The 20,542-nt window shown below is 52.8% G+C and overlaps 7 protein-coding genes across 7 annotated transcripts; 3 read left to right on the forward strand and 4 right to left on the reverse strand.

Annotated features, from left to right (window-relative positions):
• Nucleotides 1-261: 261 nt before the first annotated feature.
• KD926_001842 (putative transcription factor TFIIE complex alpha subunit) lies at nt 262-1,744 on the forward strand (the record flags this gene model as incomplete). Its single annotated transcript, XM_053093775.1, has 3 exons — nt 262-356; nt 420-515; nt 601-1,744. 3 exons carry the CDS (start codon nt 262-264, stop codon nt 1,742-1,744), a joined length of 1,335 nt encoding a protein of 444 aa, XP_052951368.1.
• A 676-nt stretch (nt 1,745-2,420) lies between these two features.
• On the reverse strand, nt 2,421-10,400 carry KD926_001843 (putative ubiquitin C-terminal hydrolase; the record flags this gene model as incomplete). The annotated part of the gene is made up of 6 exons (XM_053093776.1): nt 2,421-2,482; nt 2,571-2,627; nt 2,681-6,286; nt 6,348-9,463; nt 9,532-9,685; nt 9,752-10,400. 6 exons carry the CDS (start codon nt 10,398-10,400, stop codon nt 2,421-2,423), a joined length of 7,644 nt encoding a protein of 2,547 aa, XP_052951369.1.
• A 1,661-nt stretch (nt 10,401-12,061) lies between these two features.
• On the reverse strand, nt 12,062-12,856 carry KD926_001844 (sugar O-acetyltransferase; the record flags this gene model as incomplete). Its single annotated transcript, XM_053093777.1, has 3 exons — nt 12,062-12,139; nt 12,198-12,597; nt 12,723-12,856. 3 exons carry the CDS (start codon nt 12,854-12,856, stop codon nt 12,062-12,064), a joined length of 612 nt encoding a protein of 203 aa, XP_052951370.1.
• A 755-nt stretch (nt 12,857-13,611) lies between these two features.
• KD926_001845 (protein-S-isoprenylcysteine carboxyl O-methyltransferase) lies at nt 13,612-14,604 on the forward strand (the record flags this gene model as incomplete). Its single annotated transcript, XM_053093778.1, has 2 exons — nt 13,612-14,422; nt 14,516-14,604. 2 exons carry the CDS (start codon nt 13,612-13,614, stop codon nt 14,602-14,604), a joined length of 900 nt encoding a protein of 299 aa, XP_052951371.1.
• Nucleotides 14,605-15,032: 428 nt separating this feature from the next.
• On the reverse strand, nt 15,033-17,307 carry pex8 (putative peroxisomal membrane protein Pex17; the record flags this gene model as incomplete). Its single annotated transcript, XM_053093779.1, has 4 exons — nt 15,033-15,602; nt 15,656-16,104; nt 16,169-17,166; nt 17,234-17,307. 4 exons carry the CDS (start codon nt 17,305-17,307, stop codon nt 15,033-15,035), a joined length of 2,091 nt encoding a protein of 696 aa, XP_052951372.1.
• Nucleotides 17,308-17,654: 347 nt separating this feature from the next.
• Nucleotides 17,655-18,028, forward strand: KD926_001847 (uncharacterized protein; the record flags this gene model as incomplete). Its single annotated transcript, XM_053093780.1, has 2 exons — nt 17,655-17,944; nt 18,007-18,028. The coding sequence occupies 2 exons, from the start codon at nt 17,655-17,657 to the stop codon at nt 18,026-18,028; spliced, it is 312 nt and encodes a 103-aa protein (XP_052951373.1).
• A 376-nt stretch (nt 18,029-18,404) lies between these two features.
• Nucleotides 18,405-20,457, reverse strand: KD926_001848 (WD40 repeat domain-containing protein; the record flags this gene model as incomplete). Its single annotated transcript, XM_053093781.1, has 4 exons — nt 18,405-19,823; nt 19,883-20,083; nt 20,164-20,279; nt 20,364-20,457. 4 exons carry the CDS (start codon nt 20,455-20,457, stop codon nt 18,405-18,407), a joined length of 1,830 nt encoding a protein of 609 aa, XP_052951374.1.
• Nucleotides 20,458-20,542: the final 85 nt, after the last annotated feature.

Consider the following 20,542-nt stretch of genomic DNA (forward strand, 5'->3'; position numbering starts at 1 on the left):
CATTTCGAGCTAAAGCAAGCTCAGATAGAAAAAGCATCGAAATCGCAATCGCATTCGCGCCGAAAAGTCAACCATTCGCCAACCTTTCCCCTCCGTAATCAGACATCCCGAGATAGAATTCACTTCAACCTTGCGCACCGCATACGCCTCCCTTCCTCCATCGCATTACCGTTTCCCTTGGGATTTGGACCGAGACCGAACCGACCGCAATCAGTAAACCACCAAGAACACAGACAGACAAAATCAACGAAGACCCAAACCATGGATCTCGCAAATACCCTCATCCGGAGCGTGACGCGCGCATTCTACGAAACGCGCCACATCCTAGTCGTCGATGCGCTGTTTATTCATTCTGTGTAGGTTGTTTCCTCTCTCTCTCTCCTTGTCTACAGATCTAACAAACATGATATACCGAATAGTCTCCACGCCGAAGACCTCGCCTTCCTCCTCGGCATGCAACAAAAAGATCTCCGAAAGCTATGCGCCAAGTTGCGCGAAGACCGATTGATCTCCGTGTACGCTTGCGTTACCTTCCCCAACCCAACCAAACGAACGCAACCAAAGCTAACGATTCCCCTTCTTCCGGGGTCGACGAAACAGAAGCACTCGTGCCGAAATCCGCGACGGATCCACGCGCCCGGTAAACCGCGAATACTACTACATCCCCTTACACCCGGTAATCGACGCCATAAAATTCAAAGTCTCCAAGCTCACAGCGACCATAAAAGCGCAATACACGCCCAGCGAAGAGCGCAAAGAATACGTATGCCTGCGCTGCGGGGCCGAATGGACGGAACTGGACGTGCTGAGCCTGTACTCGGAGGAAGGGTTCGAGTGTCAGAACTGCGGGGCGATTTTGGAGCGGACGGAGGATGTGAAAGGGACGGAGGGGATCGATCGGACGGGGCATGAAAAAAATAGTAAGTTGATGGCGCAGCTGGATGCCATGCTGAAGCTGCTGAAGCAGATCGATTCGGTGGAGATTCCACCGAACGATTTCGATACCGCGTGGGATCATAAGGTCGATGTGGTGAGGAACCAGGCGATTAATCCGACGCGTGCTGCTATCGTCGTGCCGTCGAAGACGGAGGCGGTGCGAGGCAATACCAAGACGGATGCGGGCGCGCTAGAGATCTCGTTGACGTCTTCGGAGGAGAAGAGCGCCGCGGAGCAGGCTGAGGAGGTGGCGAGGAAGGCGGCCGTCGAGAAACAGAATGCCCTGCCGGTGTGGCATACGCACTCGACGGTGTCGACGGGCCCTGCGGCGGGCGGGGGCGCGTCCATCAAATCCGAGGGCGGAGTGGACGTCAAGTCTGAGATCAAGGATGAAGACGACGAGCAGACGCCTGCCGTCGATGCGCTGGACGATAAGTTGGCCGCGTATTACGCTGAGATGGAGCGCGAGCGGGCCTTGCAGGCCCAGGAGGATGCAAGCAGCGCGGACGAGGACTCGGATGAATTCGACGAGTTCGAAGACGTGGGCGTGTCGGCCAGCGAGACGGCGTCTCCGGCGGTCGGCGGCGGGAGTCAAAGGAACGGAGGCCCGACGAGTGTTCCGTCGGCCACGGGGATCAAACGCGAGCTGGACGCGGATTCGGGGACGAGTGGTGTGCCGACAGCGTCTGCTACGCCGTCGACTATGGCGTTCGAGGACGGCCCGGCGGCGAAAAAGGTCAAGGTGGAACCGGAAGTCAAGAAAGAGGAGTCGGATGAGGATGACGAGGAGGAATTCGAGGATGTTTGACGGCAACCAGCCAAGTAGTGCAAGCCTCTGGCCGGAATCTCTCGAAGCTGCAATTGGGCGCTGGCGCCAAGGACCGATTCTCATATATGGAACAAAAAAGGAAGACATTGACTTCTCGTAAACCCACCTCAGGTCTTCGTCTGTAATTTATGCTAAGCGGCTTTTGAGGAATTGGACAAAGTTCTCCTCTCTTACAAGGCCGGCTTCAATTCCCGAGACCGGGTCGCGTATAGGTCGTTTATACCATCGAGTGTTCCATGTCAATGCTGAACTAGCCAACATATCAAGACGTTGAAGGGCTCCTTCAGCCTGTGAACCCTGGCATTGCAATCATCTTGTATTATAGCTATGAAAATAACGCTACAGAGAAGAAAAAACAATCAAACAATCAATCTATTGAGTAAAAGTCCTGCCCAGTTACAGCGGGTAGCCTTCTATTGGTATTGTATCCCATCAGAAGTTTTGTCAGCCGTTCGCAACGCGATGCAAGAACGTGAGCAAGGCAATATGAGCAAGCCCAGCAACAGAACTGATAACGCCGACCGATGCAGGGACATTGGGCACAGCCAACGAATAACAGAAAAAGGGAGTATTGATCATCAAGTCGTTTCTCATGTGATGCAATCACGGCGTCTTTACTTTTCATTTCGTAGATTCACGGGCGGGGTTTTCTTATCTAGGGAGAGCCTGCCATTCCCATTTCCGAATCGCTCACGACAGAATTGTCTTCCCATTCCTCTGCAGAACGTATATCAGACTCTGGGTGGCCCAGGGGGGTTTAATTAGACGGTGATGAGATACATAGAAAAAAAAAAAGAAAACTTACCCGATCCTAGCTCCTCAGGAACATCAACTGCTAAATCCTCGACGGCCGTCAACACATCTAGCAGCCCATGTTAGCTGACAAGAACCCATGCATCAAAGGTGGGAACATACTGCGAGCCTGAAAAACAACTTGCTGATCCTCTTCACTATCGTCGAAATAGGTGCCTAAGCAGTGATCCAGGACCGCTTTCATCGTCTCCAGGAGCTTTGCTTCGAGGCCCGTATCATGAGAACCCATGTAGAGCTTTCTTAACCTGTCGACACTGGACGAGACCAGATCTCTAGCAACCTGGGCATGGCGTGACTGCCAGTCATCCTCGCCTACATTTTCCCTCGTGAACAAGATGCCACGCAGAATTTCCATTGTCATGTTTCTCACGGTTCTGTCCGGGAACACGAGCAACGTCGGTGCCCAGTCGGGTATTCTATTGATCAGATGAGAGAGAAACCATCGCTCGTCAAGACCGAGTCGGTCGTTGCGGCAGGCCATGACGCTCTTGAAAAACCCGAGGTGCTCTTTGCCGCCGCGATCATTGATGGAGTCGAGCCCCTTCGCAACATAGTCGATCATGGCGGCAATTCGGTCTTCATCAGGACCGCGCCGACAGAAAGTCAGGGTCGCTTCCAAGTACGGCGTGCAAAGGTCGGCCGGGGCGACACGAAGGCCATCCTCGAGGACCTTACAGATGGGATCGAGCAGACCGGCCTGGGGCTCCGCATCCAACAGTAGGCCGACAATGTTTCGACATGCTAGTGGGCTGCTGTGTGAGTGAAGGATCCTTTTCAGGATAGACAGCTCGTCATTTCTCCCAACAGAACGGAGAAGATTATTTTCTGAAACGGTGAGATTGTAGGTGCCTTCAGGCGAGACTCGTCGCTCATCATCTGGGGAGAGAGGAATAAGGAAATCGATGTGCGCCAGCAACGCGGCCAGAAGATCCATCATCTTTCTGTGGGAGAATCTCCGGCCCTTCTCCATGAGCTTGAAGTAGCCAAGGTACTGGCGCTTGAGTCGCTTCGTGTCTTCTGGGTCAATCCACAATATTTCTAAACACTTCAGCAGGAACCCGTAGTTGAGGACCATTCCCGCTTCCTCGGTTCCCAAACTTGCAAGGAGCAACAAAAACTCAAAGTAATCGTCCCAAGCTCGAAACATCGTATGGAGTGTCGGCCAAGTGCCTTCGAGCGTAGCCACCACGTTTTCGACACTATCCAAATATCGCACGCGCCACTTCTGATTCTCGAGGGTCTCGGGTTCCCCGTCATTATTGCTGCGAAACTGCTTCTGCATTTTGGAGAGGGCACAGATGAAGATTCTGACTGAGCTGTTGCGAACAGAAGCGTGGGGGCTTCGCAACAGGTTGCGAATGCCGGACGGTCGATGTATCACCCACTGGAGGATCCTGTAAGCCGTTCTAGGAATCTCCTCAATGGATCGGCCGATCTGATTCATTATCAGATCCAATCCCACTGGCTCTTTCGCTCTCGACAGAAGTTGCTCCAGTGTATCCATCACGATGAAAATAACTTTCCGGTCTATATTGGAAAAGTCCCCCTCCTTAAACTGGACCTTCGGCAGCTCCAAAAGCAAATATCGGACAAATGTGGCGTAAGGCGGGTCCATCAGGCAATATGTCCGGATAAAGATCTCATTTTCCATCGTGATGTGATTCGCAAGCGACACAGGAAGCTGCACGCGCACGGGACACTGCTCTGTTATGGGCTGGTATTCCGAACTGGAAGACTCAGCACCCGACACGCGTTGATAAAAGAGCATGTAAGCGTTCCAAGCCTTGTAGTAGCGCACTTGACCCATGGCAGTGGAGTTGGCATTGTCGTTGTAGCCTCCAAAACATTGATCTGGGATCCGGCTAGGATCAAATCGACTTACTTCCGAGTCGTTGAACTCCACCCAAGATCCACCAGTGCCAGCGGCCGCAGGTCTTTCACGAATATAAGAATAATAATGGCCAGATTCAGCTGTACCGCTATGAACCAAAACACCGACTAGCTCGAAGATATCCTCCTTCACTTCAGGGTCCTGCTCGGAGAGGTATTCAACTTTGAAGGGGCTCATGTCCACCCGCTCAGGAAAATGAAACTCGTCGTTTATTTTACTGCGGAGCATTGAAACCATATCGAAATCGAACCGCTTAAGGTGGAAGATAAGGTTGTCGGGCACTTCTTTCAAGCAAGCCCTCTTGACGGCATCAACGTGTCGCCCGCAGGAAGTGCAGGAATACTTGTTGTCCCCCTGCATGATCTCTCCTTCCACATAAGCTTGGAGACTTTCCTCGAGGCTAGCCTTGCCCTTGATATCGCATTGAATGGCAGAGAACGGTTCTAGGCGTTCCGAGATATGGGGACACTCCTTGGATTTGATTTGTTGGACAAGCTGGCCACCGTAAAATGACCGGAATTTCTTCTTGTCCTGCGGGTCTGATATCTGGGCCTCCCATCGATCGAACAACAAGTTATAAAATTCATCGACGTCCATTTGTACCGTAACATCGACCGGTTCGTTGTCGTACGTGCAGATAGAGTCAACCAGACCTTGCGGGTCGACACTCTTAAGCCACGTTTCTTGCATATAACCAAAGACCTTCTTCGTCTCATCCAGCAGTCTCTGTGATGATTCTGGGTTTTCTAGGCGAATCTGCATGATGAAGTCACGGAAGCCCACATTCATAAATAGTTGGCTCAGGAGAGAGTTCATATAGCAGGTGTTGGACAGATTCTTGAGCCCAGCATATCCCTCCGGTGACCGGATCATCTTGTGGCGGTCGTACGCCCAATTGGCAGAGAACGTATAGCCCTGGGGAATGATATCATCCATGCGGTCGAGAATTGTGATGTAGTTTTCTTCGTGCCCACAGAGCAAGACAATGACAGTGTAGAGCTCCTGGCGAGTATGCGGGTGCAGGACAGGCGTGCGAGGAACGATTGCCTGGTTTGACGATGGGGACGACGAAAGATCAGGGAATAGATATTTGTCGAACAAATCCTCCGCCAAGTTGAGCGTGTCCACTCGGATGCCGTGTACACTGGCCGCCTCAAGGCACAACCGAATTAGACGGATGAAGCCATGGATCACATCATCTATCAATTCACGGCCAACAAGCTCCTTCACCGGATGTCTGAACATTATTTCACTCCATTGCTTGAGATATTCGCCAAGGATGAGGTCACCCGGGGACTTTTCAACAACTGGACAAAATACCTCGGTGGCCACTTCGAAGAATTCTGGGGAATGGTGCACGTATTCTAAAGTACGTGGAAAATTTTGCAGAAAGGCGTCCCAGATGGTTGCTAGAATATCGACTCTGACAGGGCTTTCGAGGGGAGAATCATCGCGCGCTACCGGGGCGTCGGTATCCAAAGATTTAATCTGTTTTTTCGAAGGTCTGGAGTAGACGATGGCAGCGTTGATGGTCTCTCTGATGCTTTTCCGAATTGGTGGGTGGGTCTCTTCGAGGAGAAGCAAAAACAGCAGCTCAGAGAACTGCACCTGTTGTTTAACCACGCCCCAAAATTCATGATCGCGTGTAGAGGCTTCGAGCAAACTAGTGAATGAGCAGCATATCAATTTCTGTCTAGTTTCTCTTGAGAATTGGGGCTCGTTCATGTTGCGCCCAAGGTTTATCAAATGACGCAATTGTTTAACTAGCGGCACTGCATTTGGGATGGGCGATGCTTCATCCGCCACCGGGAGTTCCACTGGGAATAAAGCATAGACTGTTAGATTGTTCCTGGCGCAGATAGAAGGGAAAGGCTTTACCTAGCAGCGCCTGGACAAGGCATCCAATGAGGCTTGAGACAAACAGAAGTTTCGGATGATCCTCCAGAGACTCGAACATCTCTGCGCGTGTCAAGGCGGCGACCAAGACATGGATACTATGGGAGACGAATGCCTGATTTGGCGATGACTGTTTTTGAACCGTGTCAGTGAAAAGCGGGTCATAGGAATGAATCGGGGTCCAGCCAACCTCAACATTCTCCTCTCTCAGACAAAGCATGAGGGCATGCATTGAGTAGAGAAAGTTAAATGGTTTGTCCATAGGAAACATTTCGTCTTCGGTGTTGGAGGTGGATTTGACCAACTGGAGAACCCTCTCCTGTGGGGGGAACACCAAGAGAAAGTCATATATTTCCCGAGCCAAGTTGTCGGGCAGACTGAGAAGGTCATAGAGATCGTCAAAATGCTTAAGCACTTCGGAATCAACAGACGTCAAGGATTGGCGCCGTCCCCGCGATGTTGCCTCACGGCTATCCGGATGACGACGGATTAGCACTAATCCAGCATTGAGTCTCAGTTCGCGGATGCTCGACTCGGGCTTCTCAAGCAGGTCGACCCTACGTCCACTAAATATGATATTCATCTTCGAGAAACCAGTCAATTGCGCGAATTGATCGTAAAGCTCCGCTGCTGTCGATAGGTCCCCAACCTGCAAACAACGAACTTTAGACTGTATACTACCGTCAAATGCTTGATACCGGAGGCTGATCGGTTCACCTTTCACCGGTCTGTCCGGTAACCCGGGGGGCGAATTTTGCGGGGGACTGTATTGGGGCCGGCTCCGAAGGCCCTGCAAGAACTGGCGCAGAAAGAGAAGTGAACGGCTGAATCTCAGCTCCTCCGCCGGAAGATCAGGCTTAGACACCTCTATTCCTGGCTCTTTGCCCGTCTCCCCGACGCCATTGGTATTATCGCGAGGTGTGGATTTTAGACTGGACGCCGCAGACTTCAACTGTTCAACGCAGCGGTCCACCAGGGCAATGTGCGTAGCCTCGACTGCCGATCGGGGTGACCGGTGGATGATGTTATGATCCAAGTAGACCTCAATGGCAAAGTTGGTTGCGTCGGTTTCAATGGAGCCTGGGGGGGCCGCCAGGATCAAACGCCATATGCGGTCTATGCCCGGAATCGAAACCACCTCATTCTCCCCCGCAATGGGTGGGGGGTTGAAGCGAACTTCGTAGCTGATGGTGTGCTTCGCAAACAGAAGTATCTCGGGGAAGCAGCCCTCGCTGGGCGAGAGCCCGGGAAGGTACTCGTGAATGCAGCGCTCGATGAACGGGTTGGGCTTGGTGCTTTGTCTCGTGAGACTAGAGAGCATGTCCCAAAAGGCGCGTCTCCCCTGCTGCGAAAGTTTTTTGGACATGAACACCTCCTGCCACAGCAAGTCGGCAAGATCGGGGGTAATGAGCTCTGCGACCTGGTCAATAATGCGGTTCAGCAAATTGATGCGCGAAACGAAGGCGGTCTTTGCAAATGAGTCTTGAAGAAAGTCGGTGCCGTTCTCGTCCACCGCACGGACGATGTTGTTGAACACCAGGCGGATCAAATCGAACTCGGTGGCCAGCTGGTGGATCTCGCGGGAATCGTAACTGGGGAGAAGGGCGCCCAGCGCCTGGATACTTCCCACCGCAAACTGATTCATCTCGGCGATGTCCTGGATGCATCTTTCATACGTCTCCGTTTTATCTGCGTCACTGAGGCCGACATCCATAAACGAGCGCAGCTGGGAGCTTGCAAACTTCTGCAACAGCGCCTTGTGCTCCACGGAGAAATCTTCGGCCGCCGCGCTCTCGCGGATAAGACGTACACACACGCGCAGCGGAATGACATCCACATGCGGCGTGTCCAATAATGGGTGCCTTTCCGTATGCTTTTCGCGTATGTGATGGAGCAGCTGTTCGCAAAACTCCACCATCCGTGCATCAAAGCGAGCCAACGGGAGATCGAGCAGCTTCGAGCACAGATAAATCAGCGCCGGAGAGACGGAGAGATGCATGTGGAATGTTCGAATGAGCATTCCCAAGATCTCTGATACGGTTCTTGGATCCGGGCTCTCCTTCGCGGCCGTCCAGATGGTATCCGTGTCTGAATCAGCGTACGTGCCGGTAACAATCAAGAAGCCGACGATGTTTCCGCTTCTACTGATCAATTGAGGATGAGAGTCGATTCCAACCAAATACTCAACGATCTGATTTTCTCTCAAAAATCCCACGAGGTACTGGACAACGGGATTCTCTATCCCCATCGGATCATGTTGGATATACCGCCTCCACACCGAAACAAGGCTCGATTGCATGGCCTCGACCCCTTGAACCCGAAGCTCCATACGACCGTCCATGATGTGCTTTTTCAGGGCCGCAAACTTCCAGGCATAATGTATGATAAAAGCGCGATCCTCGGTCGTTGCAGTTTCAGGAACGTCGGTTTCAAGATTCTTGGCCATCTGCTGCGCGATGGCAGGGATTCGCAAAGAGGCAGTGAGATACACGCCCGCAATGTGTTGGAGCAACGAGTCGCTAATATCACTAGTTACCCAAGGGGATTTCTTAGTGATTCCGTCTTGGTACTTTTCGTCTACGGACTGGATCGTACTGTGGGCCGCTTGAAGGATACGCACGTAGGCGCTAGAGTAAATGACAGCATCGTCTGCTCCGAACTTCCGGCGCTCGTTCCCCGATTCGACAAGGCTATGGACGAGTGCGACGGCTGACGCCAGGGGTGATGCGAGTTGAGGCCATCGAGGAATCAAAGTCAGAATGCGCGAGGAAAATTCGGACATGCGCTGCACGTAGTCGAGAGGAGGGGAAGCAATCTGGTCGCTGATACGCGCTACCATGTTCGGAACCTCTGCGCCATAGGTTCTTTCCATAGTACGGTAGAGAGGGATAGTGTTGATCTGTACCATCCAACACAATGCCGACACATAGGACCTTGATATCAATTCTGTCGCCACGCGGAGCTCCGTGTCTTCAATGAATTGGTCCAGCACCAGTGCGTCCATTGCGATCAAATGAAGCGCGAGACGAGCAAAGCTCAGGAAAAACTCTTCCAGACAGACCCAGGGCCCTTGGCCTTCATCGGCGGGAAGATCTTGTCTATAAATCGGGGTGTTATCAAAGAAGCTCCGTAGCTAAGAAAAGAGTAAATGCAACCGTTCACTCACACTCTGCGTAACAAGCTTTCCACCAGGTTAGGAAGCTCCTCCCAAAAGTCACGATCCACCATTAAGACCTCGTAGGTCAACTGATCCAGATTGGTCGCAACGTCGTCGAGCCAAGCCTTTGCCGCCAGAAAAACAGTCACGTTGTGTGGAGGCCCTGCGAGATTGTTTAGTTAGATGAATCCAATGCTACCGGGGACTTTCAACATTTTGGTTCCCTTACCCTTCTCGATGATCGTACACATTTCCTCCAAGTTATCGCGAATGTCATGGTCAGGACGGAGTTTAGGGAAGGTCTCCGTCAACGGAGGTTGCTCCTGTAGCTGTACAACGTCCCCCTCCCCCAGCGCCTCTCCTAGCGACTTCCAGTTTGACGTGTTGGGGTCCTGGTCCATATCCTCCAACTCCGCCACCTCAATTTCCGGGCTCTGAGCGGGGGACGACGATAACGAGATGGCCTTGGAGGCGTGGGTTCCGGCATCATCAGCGGTTGGCGAGGGGCCGGTCGGGTCCGGTTGGGCGGCGGGGGTATCTTCGGGGGCGGCGGAGACGAAGGCCATACCGTTGGCCGGTGCGGTAGTGGTGGTTGGGGATTTTACGTTGATCGTGACCCTGCTGGCCGGGCGGGCTGACGCCAGAGCTTCGCGATCGGTGGCAGCGGGAGCTTCCGACGCCTGGTCGGACATGCGAGCAGGGTCGGTCTTATCGGAAGACCAGTTCTCTCGGATGCCACTTCCACTGTCAAGACGGGGACGTTTCCGGGTAGAGTGAGGGTCGTTATCTTCCATGGGATCGCCGGGGGAACGCGTCGAGTCGGTTGATTTAACGTCAGGCGGGGTGGTGCTAAAGCTCTCTAGCGGGGCAGCGGCCATGACATTTTTTCCCTGGTCCTTTCCTCGGAGTGGACCAACTTGACAGATATCAAAGAAAGTGAATAAATAAATAAATTGAATCGCGTAGAATGGCAATAGAAAAGGGAAGGAGGGGGGCGGTTGATTGATAAATAGAGAGAGAAAAAAAAATATATGGGCGGAAAAGACGTCAGAGGCGAGGAGGATTTGTAACAAGAAATTGAAAGGGCAAGAGAGGTGTGGGTGATGAAAAAGTAAAAAGGGCAAGCAGGAGCACGAGCGATGCGGGAAGGAGCAGTGGAAGGAGCAGTGAAGAAAGGACTGTCCTCCAAGTGAGCTGAGAAGGGCGAGGAGAGAGAAAAGAGGAAGAAGGTTGTGGGGACCAGTCGGAGATCAGGAAAGGCAACTGCGACCAGAGGGCAGAGGAGCTGCAGCAGTCGGTGAGTCTGGACTCTGGACTCTACGGAGTAAGGCAAGGTTCCTGAACGGACGTGAGGGGGAAGGGAGAGTTGCCGGTTGAGCTGAGCTTTCTCCGGTCAAAAAGAAGTTCGGAAAGTGAAGCTCTGACGTTGCGGTGGAGTCGCATCCGCCCGTTGGTTGGTCCTGCTCGCTGATGCCGCGGCGCTAAACTCCCAGCCTGCTTGATGACTTCAGTGATATTCCGGTATGTATGTACTTTGGTCTTTGGTCTTTGGTCTTTGGTCTACTACGGTGTCCTGCTCAGGCACACATTGCGGGTGCTTGTTTCTTTCCCAAGGTGCTGTTTAATTGATGTTTAATTGAATATGGTTGGCCTAGGTATTCCCCGTGAATATGGATTAGAATTAGAAATAGAAATTCACATAAACCCCAGTCTGATTCATAATTATGACCACTACCCATCAATACATCTTCAACCGGAGACGGCATTGCAGGATGTCGCCATGATGCGAATTCTCCCATGCGGGAAATTCACGGGGGAAACCAGCCCAATAGGATCATCCCTCTAGCCCCGTTCAGACAATCGAGCATTAATATATCTATAGGTAGTTGGTAGTAAACAGATATGAGTACAGAAGGGATTAAGCTGCTAAGCGCCACCACTCCACAGTCCGTCCCATCTATTTCCCGCGTCCACGAAACTAGCCAGACTAGAATCATGGGAGTGCCCTAACCGACATCAATTACTTTCAACTCTTACTGCCCAGGAGTGGTGGTCATTCGGCAATGACATAATAGGCCTCACTAGTCAGTTGGATGATTTTCCCCTCAACCTTAAAACCTCCGCCCAAAACTCCACTTCAACCTTCCACGCCTTCTAGCGTGTTCGTGCCAAACCCTTGAATGCAGGATCGCTGCATTCAATCGCTGCCCGTCCTTCCATCCTGCATTTGACTAACGTGTCTTCCCGACATCCTGTGTTTGCTATTGAGAGCCTCTCTCCATCTTTACTAACAAGGGCGGTCTGGAACTGAATCCATGGAACGAGACAACAATGCGCCAAATACAGATCGCCACATCCAGGATCAGGGAAAAGATCAATGGATCTTATGTGTATATGCTAATTGGCGGATCTGACCACGGGACTTGGGTAGCATCACTTGCAAATGTGAAAGAAAAAGAGAAGAAAAGAAAAAGAAAAAAGAAAAAAACAGAGATAGTATAGTTATGTCTTCTACAGTACGTGTTACCCTCCCTTCGTATTACTCCTTCATCGCCGTGTCAATCTTGCGAAGTACCCTTGCCGGATTGCCTGCAGCCACATGAAAGGCAGGAACATCCTAGACCTTTTCGTCAGCATGCTGCATGTAAGAGTCATTTAAGAACATGTCACCCCACTACCTTGGTGACCACGCTTCCAGCCCCGATAACCGCGCCTTTACCGATCGTCACCCCGGGAAGGACCGTGACGTTGCCCCCTAGCCAGCAATCCTCGCTGATCACAACGTCCGCTCCCATCTCGGGACCCTTGGTTCCGTTGCGCAGCTCCGGGTCCAAGGGATGCGTCCCGCTATACAAGTGCACGTTGGGGCCGAACAGGGTGCGCGCTCCGATAGTCACCGGACAAGTGTCAAGGATCACACAGTTAGAGTTGATGTAAACCCCTGCGCCGACTCGCACATTGAATCCGTAATCGATTCGAACGGGGGGCTCGATCCATGGCTCCTGCTCGAAGAGGGCGTCGTCTTCGGCGGGGTCCTCCTTCGGAGGCGGCAGAGGGGCTTGATCCTCCGTAACCCTGCCGACGAGGTCATATTAGTAGACTGCACCGACAGCGGGGGATTAGGTCGAAACGAGACCGATGTGAACGGTTGGTATGGGCAAGAGACCGATGCTCTTGCTTACCCTTGTCATCGTACTCACTCTTTCCAGAGTTCGACCAGCCGCCGACGAGGGACGTCTCCCGCGTTGTTGAACCGGCGAGTAGCACGGCTACAGCGAGCCCGCGCGGCGATCAAGTCCGGGGTGAAGGCGCAGTAGAGCTCACCCCGGAGCATTTTGTCTCTCTCGCTTGGTACAGAAGGCTCGCTAGACGCCATTTTGAGCTCCGACTACCTACTTTAGAGTTGAAACGAATATGCCGATTGTCGGTCCATGTATCGAATGCGGGGAAACAACAAAGAGCGGATGAGTCAGCCGGTGGAGACCGCTTGTGGCAGAATTGTGTGGGTCTACTGAAAAAGCGATTATTCAGCCAAGGAATATGATCATATCCAAGATGAATGAAGGTCTTAATTCTTCTAACTACACAATAACTAAAGAAGCCGATATTTATGCAATCTCAGAGGCTTCAGGATCGTCATAAAATGAGCGGAATTGCATGATCTATATCGTCATAAATCATACAGTTCATATTGATCGGTTGCATGATCGGTCCGGTCAAGCAAGGCGATGATATAAGCGGTTTAGTCATCTTCCGCGGCCACACCGCGGAGGAATCCCGTGACGATCAAACAATACAATCGTCGGAGTTGATTCTTCTCCCCGCCGGTGCCTATTGTTCCTCCACACTTCGAGCTGTCTCTTGGGATCAATCGTCTGCATATTGGCAATGACACGCTCCTAGACTTCGATTCTTACTCCTTCTCCTTCCGTCTCACCCTCACCCTCACCTCTTCTCATCCCCGAACAGAAAAAAAAAAAAAAAAAAAAACATTATTCATTATTCCCCTAATCCAACAAACACCATACAACGCCAAAGAACCCCCTGTATACTTAAGACAACACTACCTCAATCCAACAATCTAACACAATGTCCTCGTCACCCGAATTCACCTCCTCATCCACCACTACCTCTCACGTCGCCGCCGATGAACCTCCAACCTGGCGCCCCCCACGACCAACAACAACAACAACAACACCACCACCAACACCACCCGCAGCCGAAAACATGACCTTTAACTCACCACCCCTCGACGTCTCCAACTACCCCGGCGGCAAAAAGTCCCTGGCTGGCATCTCCCTGCGCGCCTTTCTCATTGGAACCACCCTCGGGCTCTCAGCATCGCTGACGCTCACGCTGCGCCTCTTCTCCGCCACGCCCCTCTGGCGCGTCCCCTTCTTCCTCGCCTCGCTCTGCGTCTTCCACTTCCTCGAATACCACGTCACGGCCGCCCACAACACCCGACACGCCTCGGTCTCCGCCTTCCTCCTCTCCTCCAACGGCTGGGCCTACAACCTGGCCCACACCTCCGCCGCCCTCGAATGCCTCCTCGCATACTTCTTCTGGCCCCGCGACAGCTACTTCACCTGGTCCGGCCCCATCGCCGCCCTTGGCGGCCTCAAGATCCAGCTCGTTCTGGGCCTCCTCTTCATGGCCGTCGGCCAGACGATCCGCACGCTCGCCATGGCCCAGGCGGGGAGTAACTTCAACCACACGGTCCAGGTGGAACGCAAGCACGGACACATGCTGGTCACGCACGGCGTGTACGCTCTGCTGCGCCATCCCAGCTACTTCGGGTTCTTTTGGTGGGGACTCGGCACCCAGATGGTCCTCGGCAATGTGGTCTGCTTCGTGGGGTATTTTGTCGTCTTGTGGAAGTTCTTTCATAGTCGCATTCGGAGTATGTCGTCCCTTTTGGTCTTGTATTTGCCATAGTGAAGTCGAAGTCCGATTGGGGTGGTGGTTATATGCGCATGCTAACGATCGCGTCCAGGAGAGGAACGATTCCTGATTGCATTCTTCGGGGACGAATACGTACAGTATAAGAAGAGGTCGATGGTAGGGATCCCTGGGATATGGTGAAAAAAAATAGGTACCTAGGTCCGGATACGGGGTGCCTAGAACCTACTTATAGTATGTAAATTGAACAGACGGACATATTACCGGTCGATAATAGCTAGCTATCTAGCGTGGTCGTAGAGTCAATCAAAAAGCATGCATATACGCGGGAACTACCTATGCTTCAACGATCTACAATAAAATCACCAAATCCCTAGGTTCACTGAACTCGGAACATAGATATACTCAAAGTGCAAACCTAGTAACATTATGTACAGTGTACACGCATCAAGAACATATCCAATAAATCACACCTGGTATCAACATCACATCTTGAAAAAAATGAAGATCGCTCTAATAAATCAAATCAAATCAACAAAGCTAGTCTCTCAACTGAACCAAATCAATCAATCACTCCATACCCTTCCCAGTACTAGGAAATCCCTCCTGATCTAAAGTTTACTCTCCGGCGCCACACCCCCAACAGCACCACTCATAAACGCGCCCTGAGAATCATCCTGCCCAGACACAACTTTCGCAACGCCATCCGGACCAAAAAGCACCAATTCACGACCACCCAACGTACTCCACCACGTAACGCAGTAATGGGCCCTCTCGACGTCCATTTCGCCGCTACTTAGGGCCTCCCAGAACCGTTCGACGCAGGCGGCGCGCATTTCGGCGTCAGGGATGACGTTGATGAGGGAGGCCGTGAGAGGGAGCCATTCTTGGAGGTCTTCGACGCGGAGGAAGCAGAGGCCGTCTACCAGGGAGAGGGTGAGGGCGGCTTGTTCGGAGAGGGGAGGTGGGGGGCGCTCCATGTCGAGGGAGGCCGTTGTAGTTGAGGGGGGTTGGGGAAGAACGTCGGTGGATGCGTGGAGGGCGCGGTCGTGGAGGACTTCGAGGAGGATGGATGGGAGGAGGGGCTGCTTGTTTGCGATGGGGGATGGGGGCGCGGTGACTTGGAGGACGGTTTTGAAGGCAAGGCGGAATTGGCGGATGGAGAGGTTGTCCGGGAAGACCTGTCAGGTTGTTAGTTGTGGGTGTTGGGGGAAGGGGGCTGTGTTAGGCTTACGGCGAAGAGGTTATCGATGTAGAATGGTAGATGCGCGGCTGCTACGCTTGCGTTGCCTGGGATCGCGAATACGGCGAGAACCACGCTGTGCGCCGCTTCGAAGATCTCGAGAAGATGGTTGTTCCCGCCGGCGGGGAGGTATGGAACTGCGGCGCAAATGAGGAGGTCCTCGCTGAACTTCGGTGGGAGGATAGGGGTGAAGAGTTCAGCTGTGTTGAGGAAATACAGATCGAGACACCGCTCGAGTGGGTGGGCGGGGATTTGGCCCAGTTCATTAGGCTTGATGCTTCTCAGGAAGTTCTCGGCAAGGTCGGGGTACTGTGCGAGAATATCCACCGCGGTCAAAGTCACAAACATGTGCTGAGAAGAGGCATTCGGGCCAATGCGCGATGAGACGAAGTAGAGATTCCGGAGAATGTGGAGAGATTGCATAGACAGATACGGTGCACCTAAGCAATCAGCACCGGAGCTCGGCTCAGAGAATTAGGCATGAGATATGGGGGGGGGACTTACTTCTGTTAGCTGCCAACACATGGTCATTGAGCACCCGTCCGAGAACGGCTCGGAGCACGATCACAACGGAATACAAGCAATTCCGGAGCAGTTTCCACAGGCTCGGGATCGTGCTCTTCAGAGACTCGGCGTCCAAAAACTCGGCCTCCTCTGCTCGATCAACTTCTGACAATTTGTTCTGGCGCCACTGCACCGTCAAGGTACGGACGAAATCAGCAAGATGGTCTACAGATCGGGCCACCAGGCCTGGATCACGAACATTCTCAACTGCATGTGAAATAAGCCGAGAAAGCGGGCCCAGCGCAGACACAAGCGGACTAGATGAGATTGCGGTGACACGAGCGAAGGTGATAGAATGCTCCGGCCATTGGAATCGTTTTCCGGCCGCCTCCACAATGTCCTTGTCCACCGTTCCCAGGAAGTAACCACCCTCGAGACCCTCCGAGGACGAATAGACACTCTGTATCAGCACAGGGAGCAATCGGTCATAGTTGATCATCGTCCGTTCATAATCCGAGAGCAATTCAAAGGAATAATTGAGGACCATGGTGACGCAAAGACCCTCAATTTCATTGTCGGGATTCAATTCTTCCAGCGCCAGCTGCGCAGCCGTCACAAGTGCCATTTCCACCTTCTTTCGGACATTCCACGATAGCCCCTGTCTGTTCTGACCTTCGAAGCCCAGCAAGAGTCCCCCGATCAGCAGCACGTGTCGCCATCGCGGCGACTTGTCATCCGCTCCGCTGACAACGGCTTTCACCCACGCATCCCGCTCGATCTTCTGGGGCTTGACATAAGGGATTCTCGGGTCGTCGGATGTCTCATTCTGCACGAATGCGATGGCAGCTGTATTGAAGACGCTGAGGATCTTCCGGCAAGCGTGCAGATCGACCGCGTGATCCCAGATCGCGGGTGCAGCAAGCAACTGTGACGACAGGAGACTCAGATTTAAGGGATTCGCAAGGGTGTATAATAGACCGGTCGCCGTGGGAAGCAATCTGATAGAGGAGGGTCAGTCGAGATGGTTGAGCTGCGGTCCCCGGGGAGCTGGGCTGGTTATCTCACGCAAAGGCATCTTGAAGATCGGATGGCGACTGGAGCGACCGCAACAGGGCACCTAGAGAACGCTCGGTCGCCATCTTTAGAATGCAACGTTCAAACAAGCAACCAAACGATGGCGCATGGGAGGCGACCACAAGACTGTAGGACAGATGGAAGTCTAATAGAACGACGGACTGCCTTACCGCGGAGAACCCCAGATCACCTGCCGAGGTTAACCCGGAAAATGATAACGAGGCTGCAAACACTGCAAACAGCTAGCTAGCTCCTCCATTCCAATGCCTCAACTCTGGCTGGACTTGACATTCATCCAGCACTGCACTTTATTATTTACCATACAACGTCAAGGATATTATGATTCCTCATTCGATCTCAAAAAAACACCATCCCAGTTGACAAGGCAAGATCGCGTCTCTGTCAAAAGCTCATGGCCAACAACCGTGTCCCCATCAACTACCAAACGCCTCCGTTCCCATCGCTCTATGATCCCTTTCCCCGTCGCAATGGCGTCGCTTACTACCTGTACTATACTCGCGACATCTGGCGCTTCACACTATACTGGACCTTGATTTTCTACGCAGCCAGCCACATATTGGTTGCCGCTTTTGCGCTACTGATGCAAGGCCGGAATTGGCGGATCTGCCTGGCCGTTCCGATCATTTATGTTGCCATCGCGGGCTTGGAGGCGCTGATGGCGGGAAGCATCATCGGTCTTCTGTAAGTCTTGGTTTCTTTGTCTGTGCTTCAGGACAAGGATATTAACCAGGTGACTAGTCTAGGCAGCGTCTACGAAGCTGGTAACTTTCGAATGTCAACCTGGATACCCATCATCTGGGGTGGGATTAATGTTTTGGTCTTGATACTGTCTAGTTTCCCTATGCAAGGGGGGCTATGAGTATTGTATGACAACGGACAAACGATCACAGCCTTGCCGCCAACAGTTCTTCCAGAAAACGCGCAATTTTCCAGGAATAAAAGCAACCACAGCTGGGGTCTGTACTATTGTATAGGCTTAAGATCCTTAAAATATCCGAGTTAAAATACATCCAGTGAAGAATCCGGTGCTCTTGAAATCCATGCAGAAAAGAAAAAGGAAATCCCGCAAACAAGCTACCTATATCTACGCCGATACCTCCAAACAAATTTTCAGTAAGATCGAACAGAAACTCGAAAGACATCACCTCCCATATCCATTATCCGGCATGCCACCACCCAACCCCGGAAGGCCCCCAGGGCCCATGGACGGAGGAATCGGGCCAAAGTTTGCGGGCGGGAAATTCTGGGGCAAAGAGACACCTTGAGACATCAGCTGCTTTTGTAGCTCGGCGACGTCGACATTCACAGGTGGCGTTCCCGGCATGGCGGGAGGCATACTGAACCCAGGCATTCCAGCGCCTGGTGGGAAATTGTTCGCTTGAGGTGGCTGTTGGGTAGAGAGCAGGGCGACCAGACGGCCAGGATCCATTTGAGGCATCCCGGCTGGCATTCCCTGCGGCGGCGGCGGTTGAGGAGCGCCAATTCCGGGCAACAACGGCGCGGGCCCGTTCTGCTGGGGCCCGCTGCCCGGAGGTGCGCTCTGTATGCCGGGCAGAAACGAGCCGGGAGGTTTCCTCTGATCGACCAAGCTTTCCGCCTCGTCTTGCAGTTCCTGCTCTTCCTCCTCCCGCATCTGTCGCTTTCCAAAGCCGCGGTTCCATGTGCCTTGAGCCTCCGCGGCGTCTTCTCCGATGTGGAACCTGTCCTTCATGTAGCTAGTCTCGCCAGGTCTATTCCGCGACCAGAACCGCGTGAAGTTATCTTTAGAACCGGACGCAAGGATATGTCCAAGCGGATGCCAGTCCAATGACCAAATAGTTGCGCCATGCGCATATTGGACCTTGTGGGCCGGGTGAATCACTTGCGCCGGTGTATTCGCGGGATCGGTGCTGTCGTACGGTGCGACCGTGGGCGCTTGTCCCGAGGGCATATTAGGCTCGTCAAGCAACCAATGGTACAGCGATCCGTCCTCGCTGCCCGTCGACACAAGCGTAGAGTGGATTGGATGCCATGTGAGAGACGAGACCGGCTTCTCATGGCCCCGAAGAATGCAGATGTCTCGCATCATACGTAGATCGAAGATCCTTGCCGTCTGGTCACGCGACGATGTTGCCAGAAGATTGCTGTTGACCGGCGAGAACCTCGTTGCGGTGACGGTATTCTTATGACTGTGCAGGGTGGTCAAGCATCTTGTCGTGCGGGGGTCCCAGAACTTGACCTGGTGATCTTTGGACCCCGAAACCAGCAATCCCTTGGTGGGATGCCAATCGCAGGACTTGACATCCCAGTTATGACCGGTAAGGACAGTGTCAGCCGTTCGAGAAGTAAAGTCGAAGATCTTCAGGGTTGTATCGTCGGACGCCGTCAGAAATTTGCTGTCGCTAGGGGACCATGCCAGGTCTCGAACCGCATCGTGGTGCGCATCGTCGATCGTTTCGACGTTGTTAAAGTTCGGTCGCCAGTATTTCACATCACCTTTCTGTCCTCCGGAAATCAGCCAATCATGGCTGTGCGACCATGACAAAGAAGTCACTCCCGCTTGTAGTTGATCGTAATGAGCCTATCTCGCGATCAGCATGACGGCGCTCCTCGTCGCCTATATTCACATGGAGAACGTACATCCATCACCGTCTCAAAGTTGAAAGCCGTCCCATTCCACAGCATAAACTCTCCAGTATGTCCACCAGTCAATAGACGCCTGCCTTCCGGGGTCCATCGCACGACTGTGATCGGTTTTTTCGACTTTCCGATAGATTGATGTAGATGGCGCACGGGAATAGTATCTGCGGGGGAATGAACGCGCGCTAATGGGGGGAGCATCTGAGGGTGAAGCCAGGCAGTTAGTCTTTGGTCAAGCAGCCGGTTCAACAGAACGCGGACAGAACGCGGTCTCAACTCACATCCACTACATAACTAGCACTCGGCCTTTCCACCTCCATCCGATGGCCTCCCTTGTATTGCGGTCGTCGTGTGTGCATCCATTGTACGAGCGAGGAGCTATAATCCGTGACCAGTCCTGGAAGAACCGTTAGCTCGTCATCGGCAGAAACCATAGGACGGCGGCGATTTCACATCCGCAAAAACAGAGAGAAAAACATACTTGGTCGTCGCGGGCCTGCCATTCCACCTTCGAAGGTCTTTTGAGACCTCGAATATGGCGGGGCATCACCGCCCGATTCATCGTAATAGGCCATCGCAACAAAGCCGGGTCTGTCGTATTCAAGTCACAAGGGAGGGAAGTAAGCTAACGGGGAGATCGGAGAGGTTTGCGATCATGAC

This window comes from Aspergillus affinis (genome assembly GCF_023601865.1).
Source record: "Aspergillus affinis strain CMG 70 chromosome Unknown NODE_139_length_87693_cov_84_281821, whole genome shotgun sequence".
Classification (NCBI taxonomy): Eukaryota; Fungi; Ascomycota; class Eurotiomycetes; order Eurotiales; family Aspergillaceae; genus Aspergillus; species Aspergillus affinis.